The 20,711-nt window shown below is 42.7% G+C and overlaps 1 protein-coding gene across 1 annotated transcript in view; it reads left to right on the top strand.

Moving 5' to 3' along the window:
- Nucleotides 1-7,701: 7,701 nt before the first annotated feature.
- The window catches only part of ebna1bp2 (EBNA1 binding protein 2), a 39,578-nt gene continuing 26,568 nt past the window's right edge, over nt 7,702-20,711 (top strand). The window contains exon 1 of the mRNA XM_042334763.1: nt 7,702-7,817. Coding sequence (XP_042190697.1) covers nt 7,702-7,817 — 116 coding nt within the window. The remainder of the gene's footprint in view (nt 7,818-20,711) is intronic.

The raw sequence follows: 20,711 nt of genomic DNA, 5'->3' as shown, positions 1-20,711 counted from the left end.
GAAGTGCTTGATTGGTTTTCTGATTAGAAGCCGGACGGATTGAGACTCCCCAAACTCATTTGACTTCGGCAAATTCACACCCAGCGAGGGGGAAGGGCTTTCCATCTGAGCTCAATTTAAAATAGAAATCCTCAGTGGCGAAGGGCCAATCTGATTACTAAAATGTTCCTGCAGAAAAGAAAGATTTACCTCTGAGGGCAAATTTAAAAATTGCTTAGGAGAAACTGCAAAGTTAATAATAATAATAATTCTTGCATTTGATATACAGTAACACAGTTCATGTCACATCCTTTCAGAATAGCCACCCTCCCATTCTCCCAGCACAACATCAAGCTGTTTTTTTTTTAAAAAGAAAAAAAACAACAAATCCAATGTCCTGGCCTCGATCTCCCTTCCTGACAACCTGTTCCAGTCATCAATTAATCTCTGGGGGGAAAAAAAACCTTAAGTGTCATTCCTAAAATGGCCTTAGCAACTCTAAACCCATGTCCTCTTGTTCTACTGTCTTGGTGCATCTGAAAATATTGTTCTGGGTTTATTGTTTCAATAAAGTAAGGATGGGGGGTGAATGGTGGGGTGAATAGGGGGGCAATGGGGGGTAATAAGTGGGGGAATGATACGCAAGTGAAAATGGTACATGAAAATGAGACTGACCAGATGACTGTAATGGCTTTTTAGTTTCCCGGACATTTTTATATTGCTGCCCCCCCCCCCCCCCCCCAAGAAAAAAAGCAGGAAAGATTCGGTCGCTTCGATCCACGAGTGTTGGCGGGGACGCCTCTGGGCGCAGTTGTCTGCCGCGTTTCGCCCACAAATGACACAGTCGATCCACTCCAGAGTGCGTTCCGTCAAGCGCTTTGAGACGCGATAAGGCGTTATGTCAAATGCAAGGATTATCATCATTATTATTATTATTATTATTATTATTTCTCTGCTGGCTGAGTGAGGAGTGAGCCCGTCCGATCCCTCTCTCTCTCTCTCGCCCTCTCTCTCTCTCTCCAACGCACCCTTTTGCGTTAACCCCTGACTCGCCAATCCCTGTTTTATTTCATAATAATCCTTGCGTTCGATCTGACGCACAGCAATAGCCCCAAAAAACAGCCAGGGAGAGTGAGGGACCAATTTTATTTTATTCACTGCCGCGTACCGGGCTTTTCCCCCAAAATACCCAACAGTTCCCTCTTGAAAGCTAACCTGGGTCTTGCCTCCACCGCTGTTCCCAGCAGAACACCAGTGATGGGTCTCGTTAACCAAACGGACTTCTGGAAAGGATTGATTTCGTCCACACGGTGGCTCCATCGAACCATAAACCAAGCTTCAATTCTTAAGGGAGCGAATACTAAACATTCGCAAACGTCCGGTGATGTGTGGTTTCTGCGTTTCTGTTGTTAACCGTTAAAAATGAAGAAAAAAGACGCGTTAATTAAAAAAGAAAATGCCAAAAAGGTTTAGCAGAAAGTAAACGCAGAGGTGAAAAGTATTCTGCTGGATTTTGATGTTCACCTATCATAAAACAGGAGTTATGAAATTGTTAAAACATTGGAAAAGTTGTAATTCTGGTGGCAAGAGAACTATTCCCCTCACTATCTGTGTATCCGAGGGCATTGCTTCCCTTAGCAGTGAATACAGCGAAGATTGTTGAGCTGAACATATCTACCTCTTTGCAGAAAGTCCATAATTGAATGGCATTTGTGTCGTCCTAACCTCGACAAGATGATGGCACAACACAGCCATTAACACTAAACTGGCAGTCCCAGTCATTGAGGAGCTACAGCCTGGCTGACTGGTTGTGGGAAAATAATACTCTCAATAATAATAATAATAATAATAATAATAATCCTTGCACTTGATATAGCGCCTTATCACGTCTTCGAGGCGTATCAAAGCGCTTCACAGGCTATACTGTAAAGTGAAACGACTGTGTGTTTTGTGGGTGAAACAATGGTACAGTAAGACAAGAGATTCCCATTTAGAATTACGAATCATAGAATATATAGCACAGAAGGAGGCCATTTGGCCTATCGTGTCTGTGCCGGCTCTTTGAAAAGAGCTTCCAAATCAATCCCACTCTCTGACTATAGAATCATTGAATTAGGATTAAGGCCTCACAATCAGACATGTGCATCTGCTTCATTTTACCTGAATGAGGAGTGAATCACAGTGAAAGAAGATGCAGAGAATTGGTAAGTATTTCATTCAGCCAAGTTGCAGACAGCTCTCACTGTGAAATACCACCCAAATAAATACACATGTGCTCAAGGACCAAAACCAATTTGTAAATCCTGAAGAATTGTAATGAAACCCAATGTTAGAGTTGCTTTGTGTCTCCGACTTATCCGACCTCCTGAGTAACGATGAACTCAAGCGTTTACTGGTCAAAAGACCCAGACTTTATCTGATCTTAGACCGTGTCATACTGGAGAGTTGTCAGATCTCATCGATCCAGTTGGCAATTGGCATTGCCGCAAAGTCCTTACGTTTGTGAGATGAGTGTTGAAACACTGGTACAAAGACAGTCGCTACTACAGACACGGAAAGTATTTGAGAGGAAGTAAAGATTTTCATAAGCTCTGTGAACTGTGCCAATTTTTTTGTGTGCCGAAAGTCGGTGTGAGGGTAAGAAAATATCTTTTATGACCAAACCCCCAAACTCCCATATTAGCTGCCGTGTTCGCCCACAAATGCACAGTCACACACAATGTTGGTCTCAAGACCTTCCTCTTTAAACGTGCCTTCGGCCACGCTCCCACCCCCACTCCCCCTAACCCTCCAATCCTCTAGACCGTCAGGCCAACACTACTATGGTGCCTTGTTGTTACCTCTTGGGCGACTTATGAAAGGGGCGTCTGAAACATCTCCCTCCAGTGTCAATCAAACAAGCGTATAACAAAGTTATGCAGTGAAATTGTAAAATATCTTTTAGTTTTGCCGGTGATTGTATTGTGTGTGTGTGTGTGTGTGTGTGTGCCCGGTTTATCCACAAGCTGTAAATGTTACAGCTATATGAAGCGTTTTGAAACGTACTCCCGAAGTGAAAGGGGCCGTATCAATGTAAACTGTGTGTGTTTCGTCCTTGTAAAAAGAAACCGCTTCAAATCACATTTATTTTCCTGGTGTTCTTTTATTTTTTTATAGAAATAATTCAGCTGAAGCCCAATGCATTAAAAAAACACGCACAAATGCAACAATTGTAAAACAGGCGGGGAAGCACATCAAAGGAAAATGCTGCAACCTTTTGTGCCCTGTGCATTGCTATTATAATTTCTTCTTAAATACTGTGCCTTTCCAACAGATATTAAAATAAAGAATTTATTCCTCCACTGGATATTTCAAAGTGGCAACAATTTCATTGCATCAAATATCTCTTTCTTTCATATTTCTCTTTTTTTTAAAAAAAGAAGACACATTTCACTGGGAAGGAAGGAAACAAAAATAATGTGTTTTATGTAAATAACGTTTTTCCGTCCATTATACAAAAGATATCCTCTGTTACCTGGTTCCAACCTAGAGGTGCAGTCACTGAAACAGTCACCACTCTTTTAGACAACTATGCAAAACTTGGCAACAAATCTCTCTCTCTCTCTCTCGTATTAGAGTTTTCTCGTATTAGAGTTGATTGTATTGATGTGAAAGACAGAGACAAAACTGATTTGAGTTCATCGTGTTCCCAAATTGGAAATCCAATTACTTTCAGGTCTCTTGAGGTAAATATAGTTGATCCTCTATGAAAATGACCAGCTCGTCTGGCTTTTCACCTCTCCCTGCTGCTGGCTCTCCACCTCATTCAGACTATTGGAAATACATTTCAAATCGCTCTTGTGGCTGTTCGCATCTGGAGTCGGTCCGAATATCCAATCTATATGAAAAGAAAAGCATTGGACCTGAACGGAGTTGGATCGAGATTAGTTAATGTCTCGGTTTCTGACCGAAAACATGTTTAAGATCCACGACTGTGTGTGGGGACGCTGCTGTGCGCAATTGGCTGCCGCGTTTCGCCCACAAAATACACAGTCACTACACTTTACAGTATATTCTGTGAAGCGCTTTGAGACGTCTCAAAGACGTGATAAGGCACTGTATCAAATGCAGGAATTATTATTATTATTATTATAAAAATCCACTTGTGCATTTTACTGGAAGAAGCGCTTCTTTCAACAACTACTTTGCTGCCTTCCAAACCCCCCCACTATCTCCCAAAAAAGGACCTGACTTTAATAAAATTTAAATTTTCATCAAAATTGCTGCTTAGTGATTATCCCAGATACAATATTCGTCAAAAATATAATTCCCTCTCCCCTGCTCACAAATAATAATAATAATAATAATAATAATAATAATCCTTGCATTTGATATAGCGCTTTTCACGTCGGGAGGACGTCCCAAAGCGCTTCACAGAACGCACTGTAAAGTGAATTGACTGTATATTTGTGGGCGAACGCGGCAGCCAATTGCGCACAGCAATGTCCCACAAACAGTCGTAGATTGAAAATGACCAATTTAATTATTGTTAATAATTATTTAATTATTAATAACAATAATAATAATTATTATCAAACTACTTTTGATAAGTCTTTTTAAACATTGCTGGCATTATCCTTTCAGCTGAGACAGCGACTGAAATAACTGAAATGTCTAGCTGTCGTACTGAAATCAGCAGGGTCTTTATTTGAGGTGTGAAGCTGAGTTAACATGTGCAGTGTAACAGGTGGGAGAGCGATTGCTTCTAAAGGCTGGAATGCCTTACAAACTGGGTTAGCAGATGATTCTTATCAGCTATTTTCTTACAGCCTTTTTAAGATCAATCAGCAGCATCAAAACATCTCGCTGTAGTGAAGTCAGCATTTTTAATCCTTCATCGATGATAAACTCTCACTTTCAACTGTTACTTCTCAGAGATGATAGCTTTACACAGATTTATACAGACTGCATAGCATCAAATCAGGCCATTTGGCCCAACTAGTCCGTGTCTAGGTTTATAGTGTGTGAAGCCTTGAAGACATCCTCCCGACCTGAAAGGGCTTTGATAAATGTAAACTGTATTCTCTCAGCATTGCAGAGAATCCAGAATTTGGCAAATTGCCTAATTTGGACTTCACTCCGAAAGTGTTTTCTCTTAAGAAAATTAGCTTCAGGATTAAGGCAGCACTTAAGAACTTGTCAAATTCTGCATTCCCCGAAATGTTTCGGAAAGAGAGTAAATCTGGTCCCAGGAGGAGTTTCTAGCCCTCGGTTAGATCAACTCAAGTGATATTTCTGGAGACTGACTTTAATAGTTTTCACTCTACCTTCTTGTTGCTCACATTCATTGACCTTCTGTGCTCGAGACACTGCCCCTCGTGAAAGACGTCATATAAATACAGGTTGTCCAGTCTGTTCTGTCACTTAAGGGAAAGGCATGCATTGACATGCATCAGCCCAGGATTTTTTACCACTCTCTCTCTCTCTCCCTCTATAAATCCTATTTGTTCTTTTTTCTGAGAAGGTATGTTTTACAATTTAGATGTTCGGATTTAGAACAAAAATAATCCTGATGTTCCGATAAGCCGATCAAATGCAAAAAGGTTGCCTTTCCTGCTTAAAGGAAAACCAACTGTTTGCGGGTTAAGTGCAGGGATGTGTGGGAGAGGAGATGGGGCTGGCGGCTGGGGGCTGGGGGAGGCTGTTGAATAATAATTTCATTAATAAAAGCAAATGACATTTAATGTTATGAACACATTGGGTGGAAACGTCGCTTTTTTTTTAGAAAGATTAAGTGTCCCCTTGATATTTAATTATTATTAATAATAATAATAAAGTGTTATTGATCTGGCTGACCTATCACTGAAAAACACTTAGAAATTATCTCTACGGAGTCATTTAAACTGCAATAACGTAATAATAATAATCCTTTGGTACAGCGCCTTTCATGTCAGGAGGGTCACCTCAAAGTGCTTCACATGATTTACTGTAAAGTGTAGCGACTGTGCATTTGTAGGCAAATACAGCAGCCCAGCTGCACCCAGCGATGTCCCACAAACAACAACAAAAGGCCAATTTAATTTGGGGGAACTGTTACCCAGAACACCAAGAGAAACTCCCTTCTCTTTCCGAGCAGTGCCATGGGATCTTTAACATCACCTGAACAGACAGACAGGACTTTGGCTTAACATCTCATCTGAAGGATAACACCTCTGACGATGCAGCGCGCTCCCCCAGGGTTGCACTGGAGAGCCAACAACAACCTGCATTCACACAGCGTCCCTCACGCAGAGTAGCGTCCCAGAGCGTTTGACAGTGGCTGAGGGTGACGCCGAGCTGGGGGAAGGGGGAGGAGGTGACTGTAGGCACGGTTGGGTCGAATAGGAAGGTTGTCAGGCTGTAAAGTCAACCTAGTCTATGTGAGTTCAGGTCCCGGAGTGAGGTTTGTGCCCACAACCGTCTGACTCGGAGGCTGGAGTGCTGACACACTGAGCCGGGCTGTTTCGGGCTCGCATTTTCTTTTTGAAAAAATGGGCCAGAAATTTCCAACTGGGTCTGATTTTCACTGCGGGCTCGCTTCTTCTTTAGGCAAAAATGATCCAATCGAAGGCGAACAGTGATCGAATAAGTGAGAGCTCTCAAACAACAGCCAAGAAAATACCACAAACTTTGTGTTCAAATCATCCCGGGGTGTAGAATCAAAGGCTGCACGGTGTAAGCTCGAATTTTTATAATCGGAGACAATATCTGGGGGGTTCAAAGGAACCTTCGGGTGCTATTTGCTATTTGTTGCTGCTGTTGCGATCTTTATTTTATGTCAATTCGATGAAAACTTTCCTTTGTTTTTTTAGAAAGAGAGCGACAGACAGACAGACAGACAGACTGAGGGGACAGAGCGTATCACTGAACAAGTAAACGCTGCCAGGAAATCAGTCTGATGGGATTGAAGCTCTCCGGGACGCTATCCGCCCCCACCCTCGCGCGAAGGGCGCAAAATAAATGCAAGTTGTTGTCGTTGAACAGGTTTTCGGCCCCGAGGATAAATGTGCGATGCTGCTTCATAACCCATTTTGAGGGACGTTGCCGTGCACAAATTGGCCGCCCATTTGGTTCCCCAAAACGCACCCAATCGCTGCCCTGTGTTGTGCGGTAAACTCCTGATAACTCGTCGCTCCCGAAGGGAAAAAGAGCTCCCCGAGCAGTTATCCTGGTCGGCGACTTAGGCGTTCGCACAAATACACAAATAAATGCGACGGGAATATTGACAGCGTGACAACGCAAGTGATAGCGAGGAGTTAAACGAGCGGTTGAGCTATTCGGGAGCTCACGGTATATCCTGCGGGAAGCTCTGCCGAGGTCAAAGGTGCTGCGTCAACGTGCAAAGGTTACAACAATTTTCTTTTAGCTGCGCCCGATGCCCAATGATCGACAATGACAACTTACATTTATGTAGCGCCCTCCACACAGGGGTAGGGACCAAGGCTTGGAAAGCCAGGCGCTCGGTCAAACGTAAGGAGTACGATGATGATGATGATGATGATGATATTTTACTCACCCACAAAGTCATGGACAAGGTCCTTGACCAGGTGCCCAACGATAGCGTACGCCACAGCCACCACCACCAGGGCTGCCATGAGCAGGTAGAGCACAGCCTTGGGCAGGGGGATGGGGTCCCGAGGGGGCGGTGTGTACTCCCTGTACAGCAGCTCGTTGTCGGAGTAAGCGTACTGGAAGAGGCGCTCCATGCCCCCCGTGAAGTTGCCCCCGGCCCCCGCCGGCTCCTGCTCCGGGGGTGTGGTGGCCTCCGCCGCAGCCTCTCGCAGCAAGCCTGCCGCCGTGCCGTTCACCACCGGCAAGAGGTGAGACAGCAGCGCACTCCAGGTCCTCACCACACTCCCGTTACACAGGATCATGCTCTCTTCTGTGTGCGTGTGTGTGTGTGAGAGGTGTGTTCGTGTATGTAGTGTGTGTATGTGTATATGTAAGGTGTGTGCGTGTTTGTATGTGTGAGTATGTATATATATGTAAGGTGTGTGCGTGTATGTAGTGTGTGTGTATATGTAAGGCGTGTGCGTATGGGTAGTGTGTGTATGTGTATATGTAAGGTGTGTGCGTGTATGTAGTGTGTGTGTGTATATATGTAAGGTGTGTGAGTATGTAGTATGTGTGTATGTAAGGTGTGTGTGTGTGGGTATATATCTTTTACGGTGATCAGGGAGGGAAATGAGACAAAAAAATACAGCCTTGAAATTGTGGACGGAAAAGGGACACTTTTAGTTTCTCCTGTTGTAAGTTCGAGTTCCTCTCCTTCTCTCTTCTCTTCTCTTCTCTTCTCTTCTCTTCTCCAACCCTTTACAGTCAAAGCGGCGCCTGCTTTGATGCAATTGGACCGCAACACGCTGGCTGGCTGGCTACATGCTGCTGGGCTGCACCTCCAGTCTGGAACTGATCTCTGGCTCTCGCTAGTTGCTGGCTCTCTTTTCTTTCTCACTCTCCCAATCCCTCCCTCCCTCTCTCTCTCTATCAACTCTCTCTTTAAAACCGTTCCATATCCCCCAGCAGGGAGGAGGGAGTCAGCCTTCTAATCCTTCCACGCAGAGACAGAAGCAGGCAGGACATTGGTGATGGGACCCAGAGGAGGAGGAGACTGTTCGTGTCTGCATCTTTTGGACGCTGATACAGTTGCTCAATTTTTTTTTTAATCGGACACGTGCGGAAACCCATCACTGTTTGTGGGGACGCTGCTGTGCGCAATTGGCTGCCGCGTTTCGCCCACAAAATACACAGTCAATTCGCTTTACAACAACAACAACAACAACAACAACAACAACAAGATTACTTTTGTGTAGCGCCTTTCACGTCGGGAGGACTTCCCAAGTATATCCTGTGAAGTGCTTTGAGATGTCTCGAAGACGTGATAAGGCGCTGTATCAAATGTAAGGATTATTTTTATTATTATTATTATTACAAAAGGTTCTCTGATCAAAGCTTCCCCATTCGGCATTGGTTATCTCTGTGCCGAGCCTTCAGCCCCTAATGCCCCCACTTTCTGAACCTGTGGAAACGCCTTCGCTCCCCCCTTCTCTTCCTGCCTCTTAAACACTCTTTAAAAATGTATCTCTCAGACCTTGCCTTTGGGCAGCACCCTCCCAAGTCCTCGCTATCTCCTCCCTGGGTCGTCCTCCTGACGTGAAAGGCGCTATACAAACGTAATTTGTTGTCGTTGTTGTTCTTGCTCACTGCTCCCTCCGCATCACTGCTGTGAAACACTTCAAAACAGCATCTTGTTTTATTTCAGAATTCTTCTCATCTTTTATTCATCTGTCATCTCGATAGGTTTTCCTCTACTTACTTTTTCCTTTATGCTCTAAGGCAGTGATCCAGAGAGATTGTGTGTGTGTGTGTATGTGTGTGTGTGAAAGAGACAAGAACCTGCAATCAGGACTGTTTAGGCTCCAGTATTCTCTGTGAATCAAAGCATATTAGTGCCACGATGTGCTACAGTACTGAGACAACAACAATAACTTGCATTTATATAGTGCCCTTCACACGGGTAGTGTCCCAGAGCGCTTATTATATTTTTTGACCCATTCAAGTCGTTCATTCCTATTTCTCACCATTTAAAAGAAGAGTCAAATGCAGTGTATTGACTGACTGAGTAGAGATTAACGCTTGAATCTAAGAACACAACAGTAGGATTCTGACACCATAGTGTCCGTGTTAATCACACCTTATTTCAGCAAAATGATCCTGTGTCTTTCCTATAACTCCTTGCAAACATTCCCACAAACATGTACGACTTTTACAAAGTTATGCACATAACATATACCATATTTCACTGGGGGGAAAATTCACAAATAAGAACTCATAGGGTACATGGATAGGGCTGGCTTTGGCTCTCAACATACAAATAAAGCTAAGACTCGTTTATTATATATGTTTTAACCCATTCAAGATCAATAGAGGCCGGTAAAGACTTACTGAACATTGATAATCTCTCCTTTAACCTTACTCTGTACTACCCCTTCACAAACGAACCCAAATATCAAACATTGTGTAAAGTAGACAGACACTACACTTTACAGTGTATTCTGTGAAGCGCTTTGAGGCGTATCAACGATGTGATAAGGCGCCATATCAAATGCAAGGATTATTAGTGTTATTAGTATTATTATTATTATTAGATGTCAGGCTGTCTCTCTCCCCTGGGGCAAAAATGTGGGAGTTCATGCCCTATTTCACAGTCTAGGCGGACACTTTCATACCGTTGTGGAGGAGTGCTGCCTTCAGATGAAATGATAAATTAGGGTATCCCTTTAAGTGAAGTGTTCAGTCCTTCAACCATAGGTGGAGCTTTAGCGAACAGGAGGGGGAGTAAAGATATAAATTGCAAAGATTAAAACTGCGACCAGTTCTTTAAGTCAGAAACAATACTTTAAAATTTAAAGTAATCAAGGGTAATTTAAAAAAGCCTCCAGATCATGAAATAATTACACACTCACTCGTATCAATTAGCTTCTGTATTAAGGCATTAAAAAAGAACCATAGATTTGGAATTAGCAGGGCTCTCGTCTATACTTATTAATTATTATTTGGAGCCCGATATTCGTTCCCCTTCTGTAGCTAAAGGCATCTTTTGTGTTCAGTGCTGTGTTTAAAGCCCCTTCTGTTGGTCAGGACTAAAGTAATATCTGTGAAAATAAGCCGAGATCGATGTCTTGTTTTTCGCAGGTGGGCAATAATGTCACCCACTGTAGTGCCGTGCAGATTGCTGATGGAAATCACCATGGGGTTGATTGTATGACATTGTGATGCAGCAAGTCTGAGCTTGACTCAGTCAGTAGATTTTCTCAGCGGGTGCGTTGGAAGGATGTTGGATTCCACCCCCACATCGAGATGTTGAGCTCACACTCTAGGCTGACACTCCAGCCCCACAGTCATGAGAGTAGCGCTAATGGCACATTAATAGACTAAGCTCACTTCTGCCAGATGGAGATGAATGTTAAAGATCCCTCGACACTATTCAAAAAGGGAAGGGTGATTTTTTCCTGTTACCCTAGCCAGATTCATTGGTCACTCAGTGGTTGTTTGTTCATCCCACTGAGTACAATTTAGCTGCTGTGTTTGCCTACAAGTATACAGTCATTACACTTAACAGTGAAATCCTAGGGTGGGATTCCTCACATTTGGTCCTAAGGGTTGCGAAAAGTTTGTGGTAATAAGATGGAATGACCCGTTGCATTGAAGAGTATAATTGTGTAATACTTAATTCAGGGCCGGGAAACAGACATGTCAAGGGACAGCCAGGCCGAGTGTTCAATAGGATTTTCTGGCATTTCATTAATCAGCCTGTACTGCAGCCCCTTTACAGCTGTCTCCTTGAGCTAAAGATCTGGGCAATGTTGGACAGGTTCACTGTACATCACTTGTCTCCACAAGCTCTGTTTGTCATCCTTCTGCTGCTTTATCTATACTGGTGACGGGGGGGGTGGGGGGAGAAATCCATCCTTACACGAACAAATAACACTTGTTCAAAGTTGTCTAAACAGACAAGGATACGAAAGGATGACGTGGCATAGGACCACCAAAAGATAGAATACAAAACCCAAACATTGATCAAGCCTTGAGCAGATCTAAAAAATTTCTCCCCCATCGAAGCAGTCGGTGTTTGCCAACAGTCACTACACTTCACAGTGAATCCTGTGAAGCACTTTGAGAGGTTTGTATCAAGTCAGTGGCTCAGATTCCCAGCAAAAGGTATTGAAGCTGTATCGATGAACTCGAGAATCATGTAAGCTGCTGACACGGACTATTTTGTGAAGAAATGCCATTTAGTGAGTGAGTGAGTCCATCGCCTGTGGGGTTGAACTGCAGAGAGAAGGAGGAAGAACCCAATAAAAAGATGAGCTAAAGTTTTGTACGCCTACAAAGTACACAGTCACTACACGTTGCAGTAAATCCTGTGAAGGACGTTGAGACGTTTCACCAATATGGAAAGGAGCTATAACAAATGCGAGGATTAATATTATTATCGTTGTGCCATTCGTAGAATAAAGTGGCTTTAGTACACCACATTCATGCTGTTGATTTTCTCACATGGATGTGATAGTATTTATTTTGGCAAGCATCTGGGAAGTATTAAAGTCAGTAAAGTCTTCCATCCTCCAAACCGCAAACCAAAAACGTCCATTCTATAGCCATGAGCCCAGTAAGGGATTAGATTCTCTCAAAACTAAATCTACTTCAGTATTCAAAAGATATTTAATAATTCATTAACTTTCAAATAAAGAGCTGCTGTTTCTTTGTAATCTTTGGTTTGCTTTTGTTGGGCTTTAAGATTTCTGCCTCACACTATCCCTTGTGTTTGGTCGTCATGTATTATACGAATTATAAACGTGAGCCCAAGTCAACTTCACTTTGATAATAAATGAATATAATATTTGCTAACCGATTCGGAAACGAACCACCCCAAAAAAAAGTAAGTGGGTCTTAGGTCTGTTTCTATCGTGCTGCTGTTAAGAAAGAAAGATTTTCAATGTCCTTGAATTTATTTCTTGCAGGCATTAGCATCGTGCTCATTAATAATCAAATTAAGTTATAATGGCAGGATTGGCACACAAACCCACCATTCATCTCAGTCCCAATACCAGCGGGGGTGGGTGTTGTAAAGCTGACATGCACAGCAGGGCAAATCATTCAGGAGCAAAAAAAAACCAGCCACTGCATTCCAGAATCACTTAAGTCTGTAAGTGACTGTTGCATTGTTATTTAAAATATCCAGATTTTCATATTGTATATATTATATATATATTACACGTCAATTGTTTTTTGCAAAACCCAATTTCAGAAGTAATGTAAAGAAAATCAAGTGACCCCAACATTCATGCGAAACTGACATTATTCCAAGGTTCAAATATAATAAGAAAAGTAACATCCATTAAAATAGAACGTGGCAGTGTTATTGGTCAGGCTGATCTACCACTGAAAAACACATAGAAACTACCTCTATGGAGCGATCTAATCTGCAATAAAATGAACGCAATAATGATAAGAATTATTTATTAATAATATTACTAATAATATTAACACAAATAATAAAAAGAGTAATCCTTGCGTTTGATTTAGGGTCTTTCACGTCAGGGGGACGTCTCAAAGTGTTTCACATGATTTACTGTGAAGTGCAGCGACTTTGTGTTTTGTAACCTAATATTGTTTTAACAAAAAGATTACTCATTGAATAGAGACCGGTGGTCATCGGTGGTCTCGGCACAAGCACGGGAAGCTAGGAGGAAGAGGACATTCAACTCACCAAGCATGTTCCACAAGGTAATTAGATCTTGGCAGATCTTTGAAACCCACTGCCCTGATCTTTTACCCCTTAACATGTCTCCTGCCCAAATATCTCCCGCTTTCTGGGCCGGAGCAAACTATGCATGAACTATTTGAGCATCGACACCTGTCTTTACAACAATCATTTGGTTGAGTTGAAATGCAGAGTGTGTGCAATACAAGTACAAGGATACAAGGACATTGGCCTTATCTTGATAGCCTCTCCAGCATTTCTTCTCTCTGGTTCTTTGCCAAAGCCGTGACTGCAATATGTCTGTGAATTCTCCTTCCTACGAGCATCTGTTGTGACAATGCCAGCTGTCTGCTCTGTTAAAGAAAAAACTTGACCTCTTTCGCTCCTTTGACTCCAACTGTGATGACTTTGTCAAAGAACTTCCTGCTTGGCTGCATTCTGTATTACCACTGGGTCCCTGGTTGAGTGTTGCCACCACAGTGTGGCAGGTCTTGTATCCCCTGGGCTCAATTTGTCTTTGAGGAATGTGCCTCTGAACTCGTACCTGTCCTGTGCCTTCTAGTCCACTTCTGCTATAACCCACCTTCTTGACAATTTGCTTATGTTCATCCTGGCCTTTAGAAATCCCTCTGGCCTTCAAACTCTTGTCTCACATTCCCTTACACCAGGTCCTTAATCCATTACCTCCAAAATTCCAACCAGATTCCTGATCACTAGGATGGTTTGCAGTACGGTGCTCTATGTCAGTCGCTTTTGTGATTTACACCTGTGGAATTCTACTCTTGGATACTTTGGTAATTCAGTTGTCATTGCCTGGGACATATCTAAAGCCTCTGATAGTCTAGTGTCATTCACTTCTTGCACAAGTTGTTATCTTCTCAGTTTTTACTGAATGTATGTTTATGGCTGCTGGCTTTCCTCTCTTTACAAACATTCTGTGAAGCGCTTTGAGATGTCTCAACGACATGATAAGGTGTTATGTCAAATGCAAGGATTATTTTTATTATTATAGTTGCCTTCTGTGTTGTAGTCGAAGCTTTGCCCTGGCTCCATCAACCTGCAGGTTCCCTGAAGCTTTGTCCTCTCTCCTACTTCATTCCTCCTTCAAAAACCTCCTCCGCTCAGGACCCAACAGTCATCAACCTCCTTCAGTCCACATACCACAATCTTTTCAATGGGGCGTATCAATTGGTTTTCAAGAAATACTGTTAGGAAGAGCTAAGGCTAGGAAATTTGTGAGTTGAAATAAGTGTTTTGTGGAATAAAGCGCATATTAAAAAGATCCTAATGGAAATATATTGAACAGACTATGTACGTTCACTCCTGAGAGTACTCACAGTCTAAGCTGACACTCCAAGTGTGCGTTGAATTGTCGGAAGTGCTGTCCTTCGGATGAGTAATTGAACCAAAGTCCCATCTGCCTGTCCTGTTCCTGTTAAAAATCCCGTGGCACGATTCAAAATGAGAAAGGAGTTTCTCCCGTTTCTCTCTTGAACTGTCTTTGGCCGACAAATCCTTCAGATCAAATTGATCCTTTACTTCATGGCTGTTTGTGGGTCATTAAAGGTCGGCACCTCTGACATGACAGTGCTCTCCCAGCGCTGTGTTGGAGTGTCAGTCTAGAACGTTCACGACACAGGGCTTGAACCCACAACCTTCTGATTCAGGGGCGAGAGTGCTACCGACTGAGGCCGGCTGAGCTGTCACCTTGACAACAAAGCGGAGAGCGAGATCTTACCTTTTCTACTCGGAAAATCATGTTCAGAACAAGATGCCAATTACCAAAGAGCTGAACTTCTAATTAAAGACAATCAACTCGATTCACAGCCCACAGATTGCCGCCCCTCGCTCTGCCACAATCATATCCCAGCTGATTATTCAAATAATAAGACGGAGCAGCCTTTAATTTATGAACTGAATATTTAAACCTCAATAAAATGGCACTTTGCAGAAAGAGAATTGACATTTAAAACAAACGAGAAAAAGAAACCACAAGACAATTCTAGATCGGGCCACTTTATCCTGTGATGTTTAAGAAACATGTGTCGCATTTCTTACAGAACTAATGGTCAGAGGATGAGCAAAACCTAATAAATCAGTGCCAAGTCCTAATAATAATAATAATAGTAATAATAATCCTTCCATTTGATATAGCACCTTGTAGCGGCTTTGAGAGTCTCAAAGCGCTTCACAGAATATGCTGTAAGGTGGAATTGACCGTATATTTTGTGGGCGAAACTAACTGATATTCTTGAACTGCGTTACTGCCTCTCTCTGCCATTGGGTGCAAACGATTAGGCGTTTGTTACATAGTGGTGAAGAGAGAGAATTGGCGCATCGCCACTTCAAAAAGGAAGATATTCGGGCACAATTGGAGCTCTGCGTGTGTCTGTCCTAACATTTCAAACGATGGCCAGCAATTCATTGGATTCAACCCCTGACCGTCACATCCTAACAGATTTACGTCTTAGATGCTGAAATGGTCAAATCGCCTCAACTGACTTGTTTCTGCCTGCCACGGAGAATCAGTTGTGTTCATAGCAGCTCCCTTGACTGATGCAGCATCTCTTCAAAGCTAACACATTAAACCTGCCAGATGAACTACCCCCTTGATGCGCTTGAAACCTTTTCCCTGGCACGTTCTGCTGGAAAAGAGTCTCAATTCATGAATAGTTTCATTCTTATTAGTTTCAATTCTTAGCGTTTGTTCTGGCAAACCAGCATTCGGGTACCATTTGGGAGAGAGAAGCAGCATTTTATAAGCAGAACTCCTTGGAGGACCGTCTATATTTGAGGAGACTTATTCTTTCCGATGTGCTCCAGTGTTGGGAAGGGGAGCTTGCATATTATTTGGCCTGCCCCTTATTGATTTTGCCTCGGGAGCTATTTTAACTATCTCAAACTGTTAAGCAGCTTTCAAAATGCTCCTACACATTCGGGGAAAGATCTCAGTTCAGTCTGCTAAGCATACAATCACGGCAGACATCCTCTTTAAAGTTATATAAAAAAACAGTTCGATGTTGTGATGGGAGGACAGGAGAGTGGGTATTCTGGAAGGATGAGATCAAGATGAGCTGAAGGGCTTTCTTCATCTGAAACAATCCTGTGATCTTGTGAATCCTGAAACCATCAGTGACAATAAACCCACCACTTGGTTTGAACGGTAATTATCTGTTACCATAGCATCCGGGAGGTCAGCAGACGTTGCAATACAACTTGTTGTTTGAGGCTCATGAATGAAACAAGCGCTTGCGTGCGCTGAAGCCTGTTTCATCCAATATTTTAATCTACAAGGATTTTTAACCTCTTTATACCCAGAGAGTCACTGAATACAGAGTCGAGGGGCAAGAAATTGAGCTTGTCTGCCAAACCATTCCTATGAGATTAGAGGGTTAGTTCCAAAACTGCATCGTCCAGTGGGAAATTTACATCATGTAAAAATGCCTTAATCCCTCTCTCCACCCATTAATACTTACTCACTATTACATCACTCTCAAGCTAACTGTGCACAGAAGACAATACACCCCCCATTCATTTTTATGGCAGTCTAACTCTGTCCAATTTTTCACTTTGAGCACATGTTTGCAAGTCAAAATGCACCTCTTCCAACGTCATCCGTGCTAATCCCTTTATTTTCAGCTGCCTGCTCACATTTGTCAGTTAGGTCAGGAGGGCTTTGAATTATACCTAGCGTCCCTTAAAGTTATTGTTGTTTGAAGTTAATGCAGCTCAAGCAAATGGAACTGACCGAGGAGGTGCACGACAGAGAGGAACAGCTCTTTGTGTGAGTGAAGGGTTTCTGAGTTGAATGTGGGCAGAGTCTCCGTGTTGGTGATGCAGTGTGTTGCGTGCCAGGAGGTCAATGCCCAGGTTTCATCACAAGCAGCTGGGAAATGGACTTCACTATCTTAATAATAAAATAAAAATAATAATTTGGTCAGTTAATCCACGACTGTTTGTTTGACCAGTGCCCAACTGTGTGCAATTGGCTGCCGTGTTTCGCTCACAAAACATAAAGCGATCCGGCAATCGACAAGCAACCGGGTTCCTACTTACTGCTGAGTAAACAGAGGTGCGTGGAGTAAGAAAACCTGACTAAGGTTTCGCTCTGACCGGAAATCAAACCCGGGTCCTCTCCTGGCAAGGTGAGTGCTCTCACCTATACATTACAGGACTTGTCTTCAAGGGCTTCACAGGACTTACTGTGAAGTGTAGTGACTGTGTGGTTGTGAGTGAGTCGTAGGTGTAATTGGGTTCTCGTGACGCACCATTCCATTGGACTGTAAACACAGAAGCCACAGAAGGAAACCAGACTATTGCTCAAAAGCACGTCAGTAAATGCAGACAATTGCTGAACTGAATGACAGCAATGTCAACTACACAACAATCCACGTTTAACAGAACAGCGGAAAATCATTGTTCGGTGATTACTGTGTTGCACAATCACAAAACAAGCCATTAACCTTCTCATTCCTTGTATAACATCCCCCCCTATTGTAGTTGTGCCGCAGTACTTAAGTGTCTGGTTGATTAATGAGTGGCCATTAACCGCAGACCTGCGGTAAAGTCACAATGTTGAATTCTGATTGAAGTTCAGAAGCATTATTGCGTGGGTTCTCAGGGGGGGGGTCCTGTCACCAGCTGTCTGTCTATCCCGCGAAATGTCTGCAGAAAATTGAAATATTAAATGGGATTGAGAAAGTAAACCCGCAATAATACATTGCAAGACAGCAGGATAGATACATAGAAACAGGCCATTCAGCCCCTCGAGCCTGTTCCGCCATTCTATAAGATCATGGCTGATCGTACCTCAAGTCCAATTACCTGCCCTTGCCCCGTATCCCTCGATATGCTGATCTAACAAATATTCCCCCTATTGTAGTTGTACTGCAATCACAGCATATCTTCGGGGATAGGATGGGCAATTTCAGGGCAGACGCCAGGAAGTATTCCTTTACACAAAGGGTAATTAACAATTGGAAATGGGTTACGAGGAAAGGTTGGTTGGGGCCAGGATACTGGATTCATTTAAGAAATAGCACAGTGCTGTAATGGGGACAGCAATGTGTGGGCTTTCTGGAAACGGGGAAATTAAATTGGCTTTGTTCAGCCTGGCAGAGTTGGGATCACTATCATCTCTGAGTCGGAAGGTTGTGGGTTCCAGCCCCACATTGGACTCCTACTCTGACAGTTCGTTAGAGTGCTGGGGGTATGTTTGGAGATGCCGTCCTTTGGATGGAATATGAGACTGAAGTCTCTCCTGCTTGTCCAGATGGACGTTAAAGACAGCTGGCCACTGTTTGGAAAGAGAAGCTCCCTTTCCTCTGGTGTCCTGACCATCAAACCACCAAGATAAAATTGATGATTCACTTCATAGCTGATACATTCACTGTAAAAACTCACAATCACTACACTTTATGGTAAAATCCTGTGAAGCACTTTGAAATGTCCTCCTGATGCGAAAGGCGCTATATAATAATAATAATACTTGCATTTGATATAGCGCCTTATCACGTCTTCGAGACGTCTGAAAGCGCTTCATGGAATATACTGTATATCTTGTGGGCATATATCAGATGCAAGGATTATATTTTTTAAACAATCTCATGATTTTGAACAAGTGGCCTGTGCTCTGGAATGGGAACAACGGCTCCCTGAAACTTTGGCTGTAGGTGTTCAGTGCACAGGTGGAGAGTGACAAGCCATTAATAAATCCCTGGGCGAATCCTACAGCCGCTTAAAATTGACAGGAACGGCAGATCAAAGACATGCTGGAAGGTTAATAACCTCATTAACAACTATAGAGAACGCCTGATCACTGGAGAATGAGTTAGATCATTGACTGCTTCACTTAAAATGTAAATTAGAAGAGATGCAACTCCAGCAGACATAACATCTGTACAGAACAGTACAAGGGAAGTTATAATATAATAATCCTGGCATTTGACATAGCGCTTTATCGCTTCTTCGAGACGTCTGAAAGCGCTTCACAGAATATACTGTCAAGTTGAATTGATTGTATATTTAGTTGAACTCTGGAATGCTAAGAAAATAGTAAATATAATAATAATCCTGACAGTGATATAATGCCTTTCACCTCAGGAGAATACACTTCTCAGGATACACTGTAAAATATGCACTGGCTGTGTATTTTGTAAGGCAAATGCAGCAGCCATTTTGCACATGACAATGTCCCACAAACAGCCATGAAATGAATGACCAATTTTCTTTATTGTTGGCCAAAACACAAGGAGAAACTCTCTTTTCAAAATAGAAGCTAATTTTAACGTTCACCTGAACAGGGATCTCGGTGTAACATCTCATCCAATCTGTTCCCAGTTGGAATTACATTCCCTGTAAACTGTAAAGTGTGAAATTCTATTTTCAAAATTGTGTGAGAGCTTTCCCTAAACCTTAGCAAAAAGAGGTTGGTGTGCCAGACATAATGCATAGAATAACATATAGCAGAGCAGAATAAGAGTCCAGAAAATGTATAGCTCTGGTCAATTTCTCCCCAAGTCTCAGTAGGTGTTAAAGGAAAACTACAGAATATTCTACATCAGGCTACAACTCTGATCAGCTTCAGTCTATAATTACTTGTGCATGATTCCTGCAGTGCATAAACCTTTATGTTGCATAGAGTACTTAACCATCTGTGACTAGGCTCATCCTTACAGCGTTCAATCTCATTCCGAAATGGATATTTATCCAGCTCCTTTTAAAAGCAGATTAATTGGCCCAGTATTAAGTACTTTTCCTGGGGGCTGATTCGTCAATCCACCTTTCTGTGGAGGGGGGAGAAATTCTAATCTCACTTGAAGGCTGGTTAATTTTATACTTATTTCCTCTACTTCTGCAGTGACGGGGCTAAGTTAAATATCTGCTTACATCCACATTATCCTTGCCGCACACGTTTCTAAAGCTGAATCGTGTCCCCTTATCAATCTTCCTTTCTCCATTGAAAACAGGTTCAGTCCTGAGTGAGTCAACGCATTACTTAACGCAATCATCCCAGTTGCCCCCTGAACCCTCTCCAAAGTGGGTCAAAGTCCTCTTGAAATAGAAATAGAAGCGTCTGAGATTTCTCGGTGTGTTCTAAAAGTTATCTTAGCATTCAGCGGCACAGGGTTGATACAGCCTGTTTTGACTTGCCTTCAGTTGTCTCTGTGACTTAGGTGAATAGTTTTGTTGACAACAGCTTTGCATTGATTTGACAGTTTGTATTGTGAGCCCCCCACCCCCCCACCCCCCACCCCCACACACACACACACACATATTACACACACTTTGAAGTGACAGAGCAAACATTCTTGTCACAGGAAAGTTACAGCTAAAAGAGACTTTTAATCCGTTAGTCACGCTCCAGTGAAACCCAGCTTGCGTTGGTGAAGCACCAGTGTGGTCAACCGGTTCCACCATCAGATTGTCTCGCTTCTTGCACATTGTGACG

Source organism: Callorhinchus milii, unplaced genomic scaffold (genome assembly GCF_018977255.1).
Source record: "Callorhinchus milii isolate IMCB2004 unplaced genomic scaffold, IMCB_Cmil_1.0 Scaffold5, whole genome shotgun sequence".
NCBI lineage: Eukaryota > Metazoa > Chordata > Chondrichthyes > Chimaeriformes > Callorhinchidae > Callorhinchus > Callorhinchus milii.
Note: the sequence above shows the minus strand (reverse complement) of the source record. Positions and strands in the feature narration are given on the sequence as shown.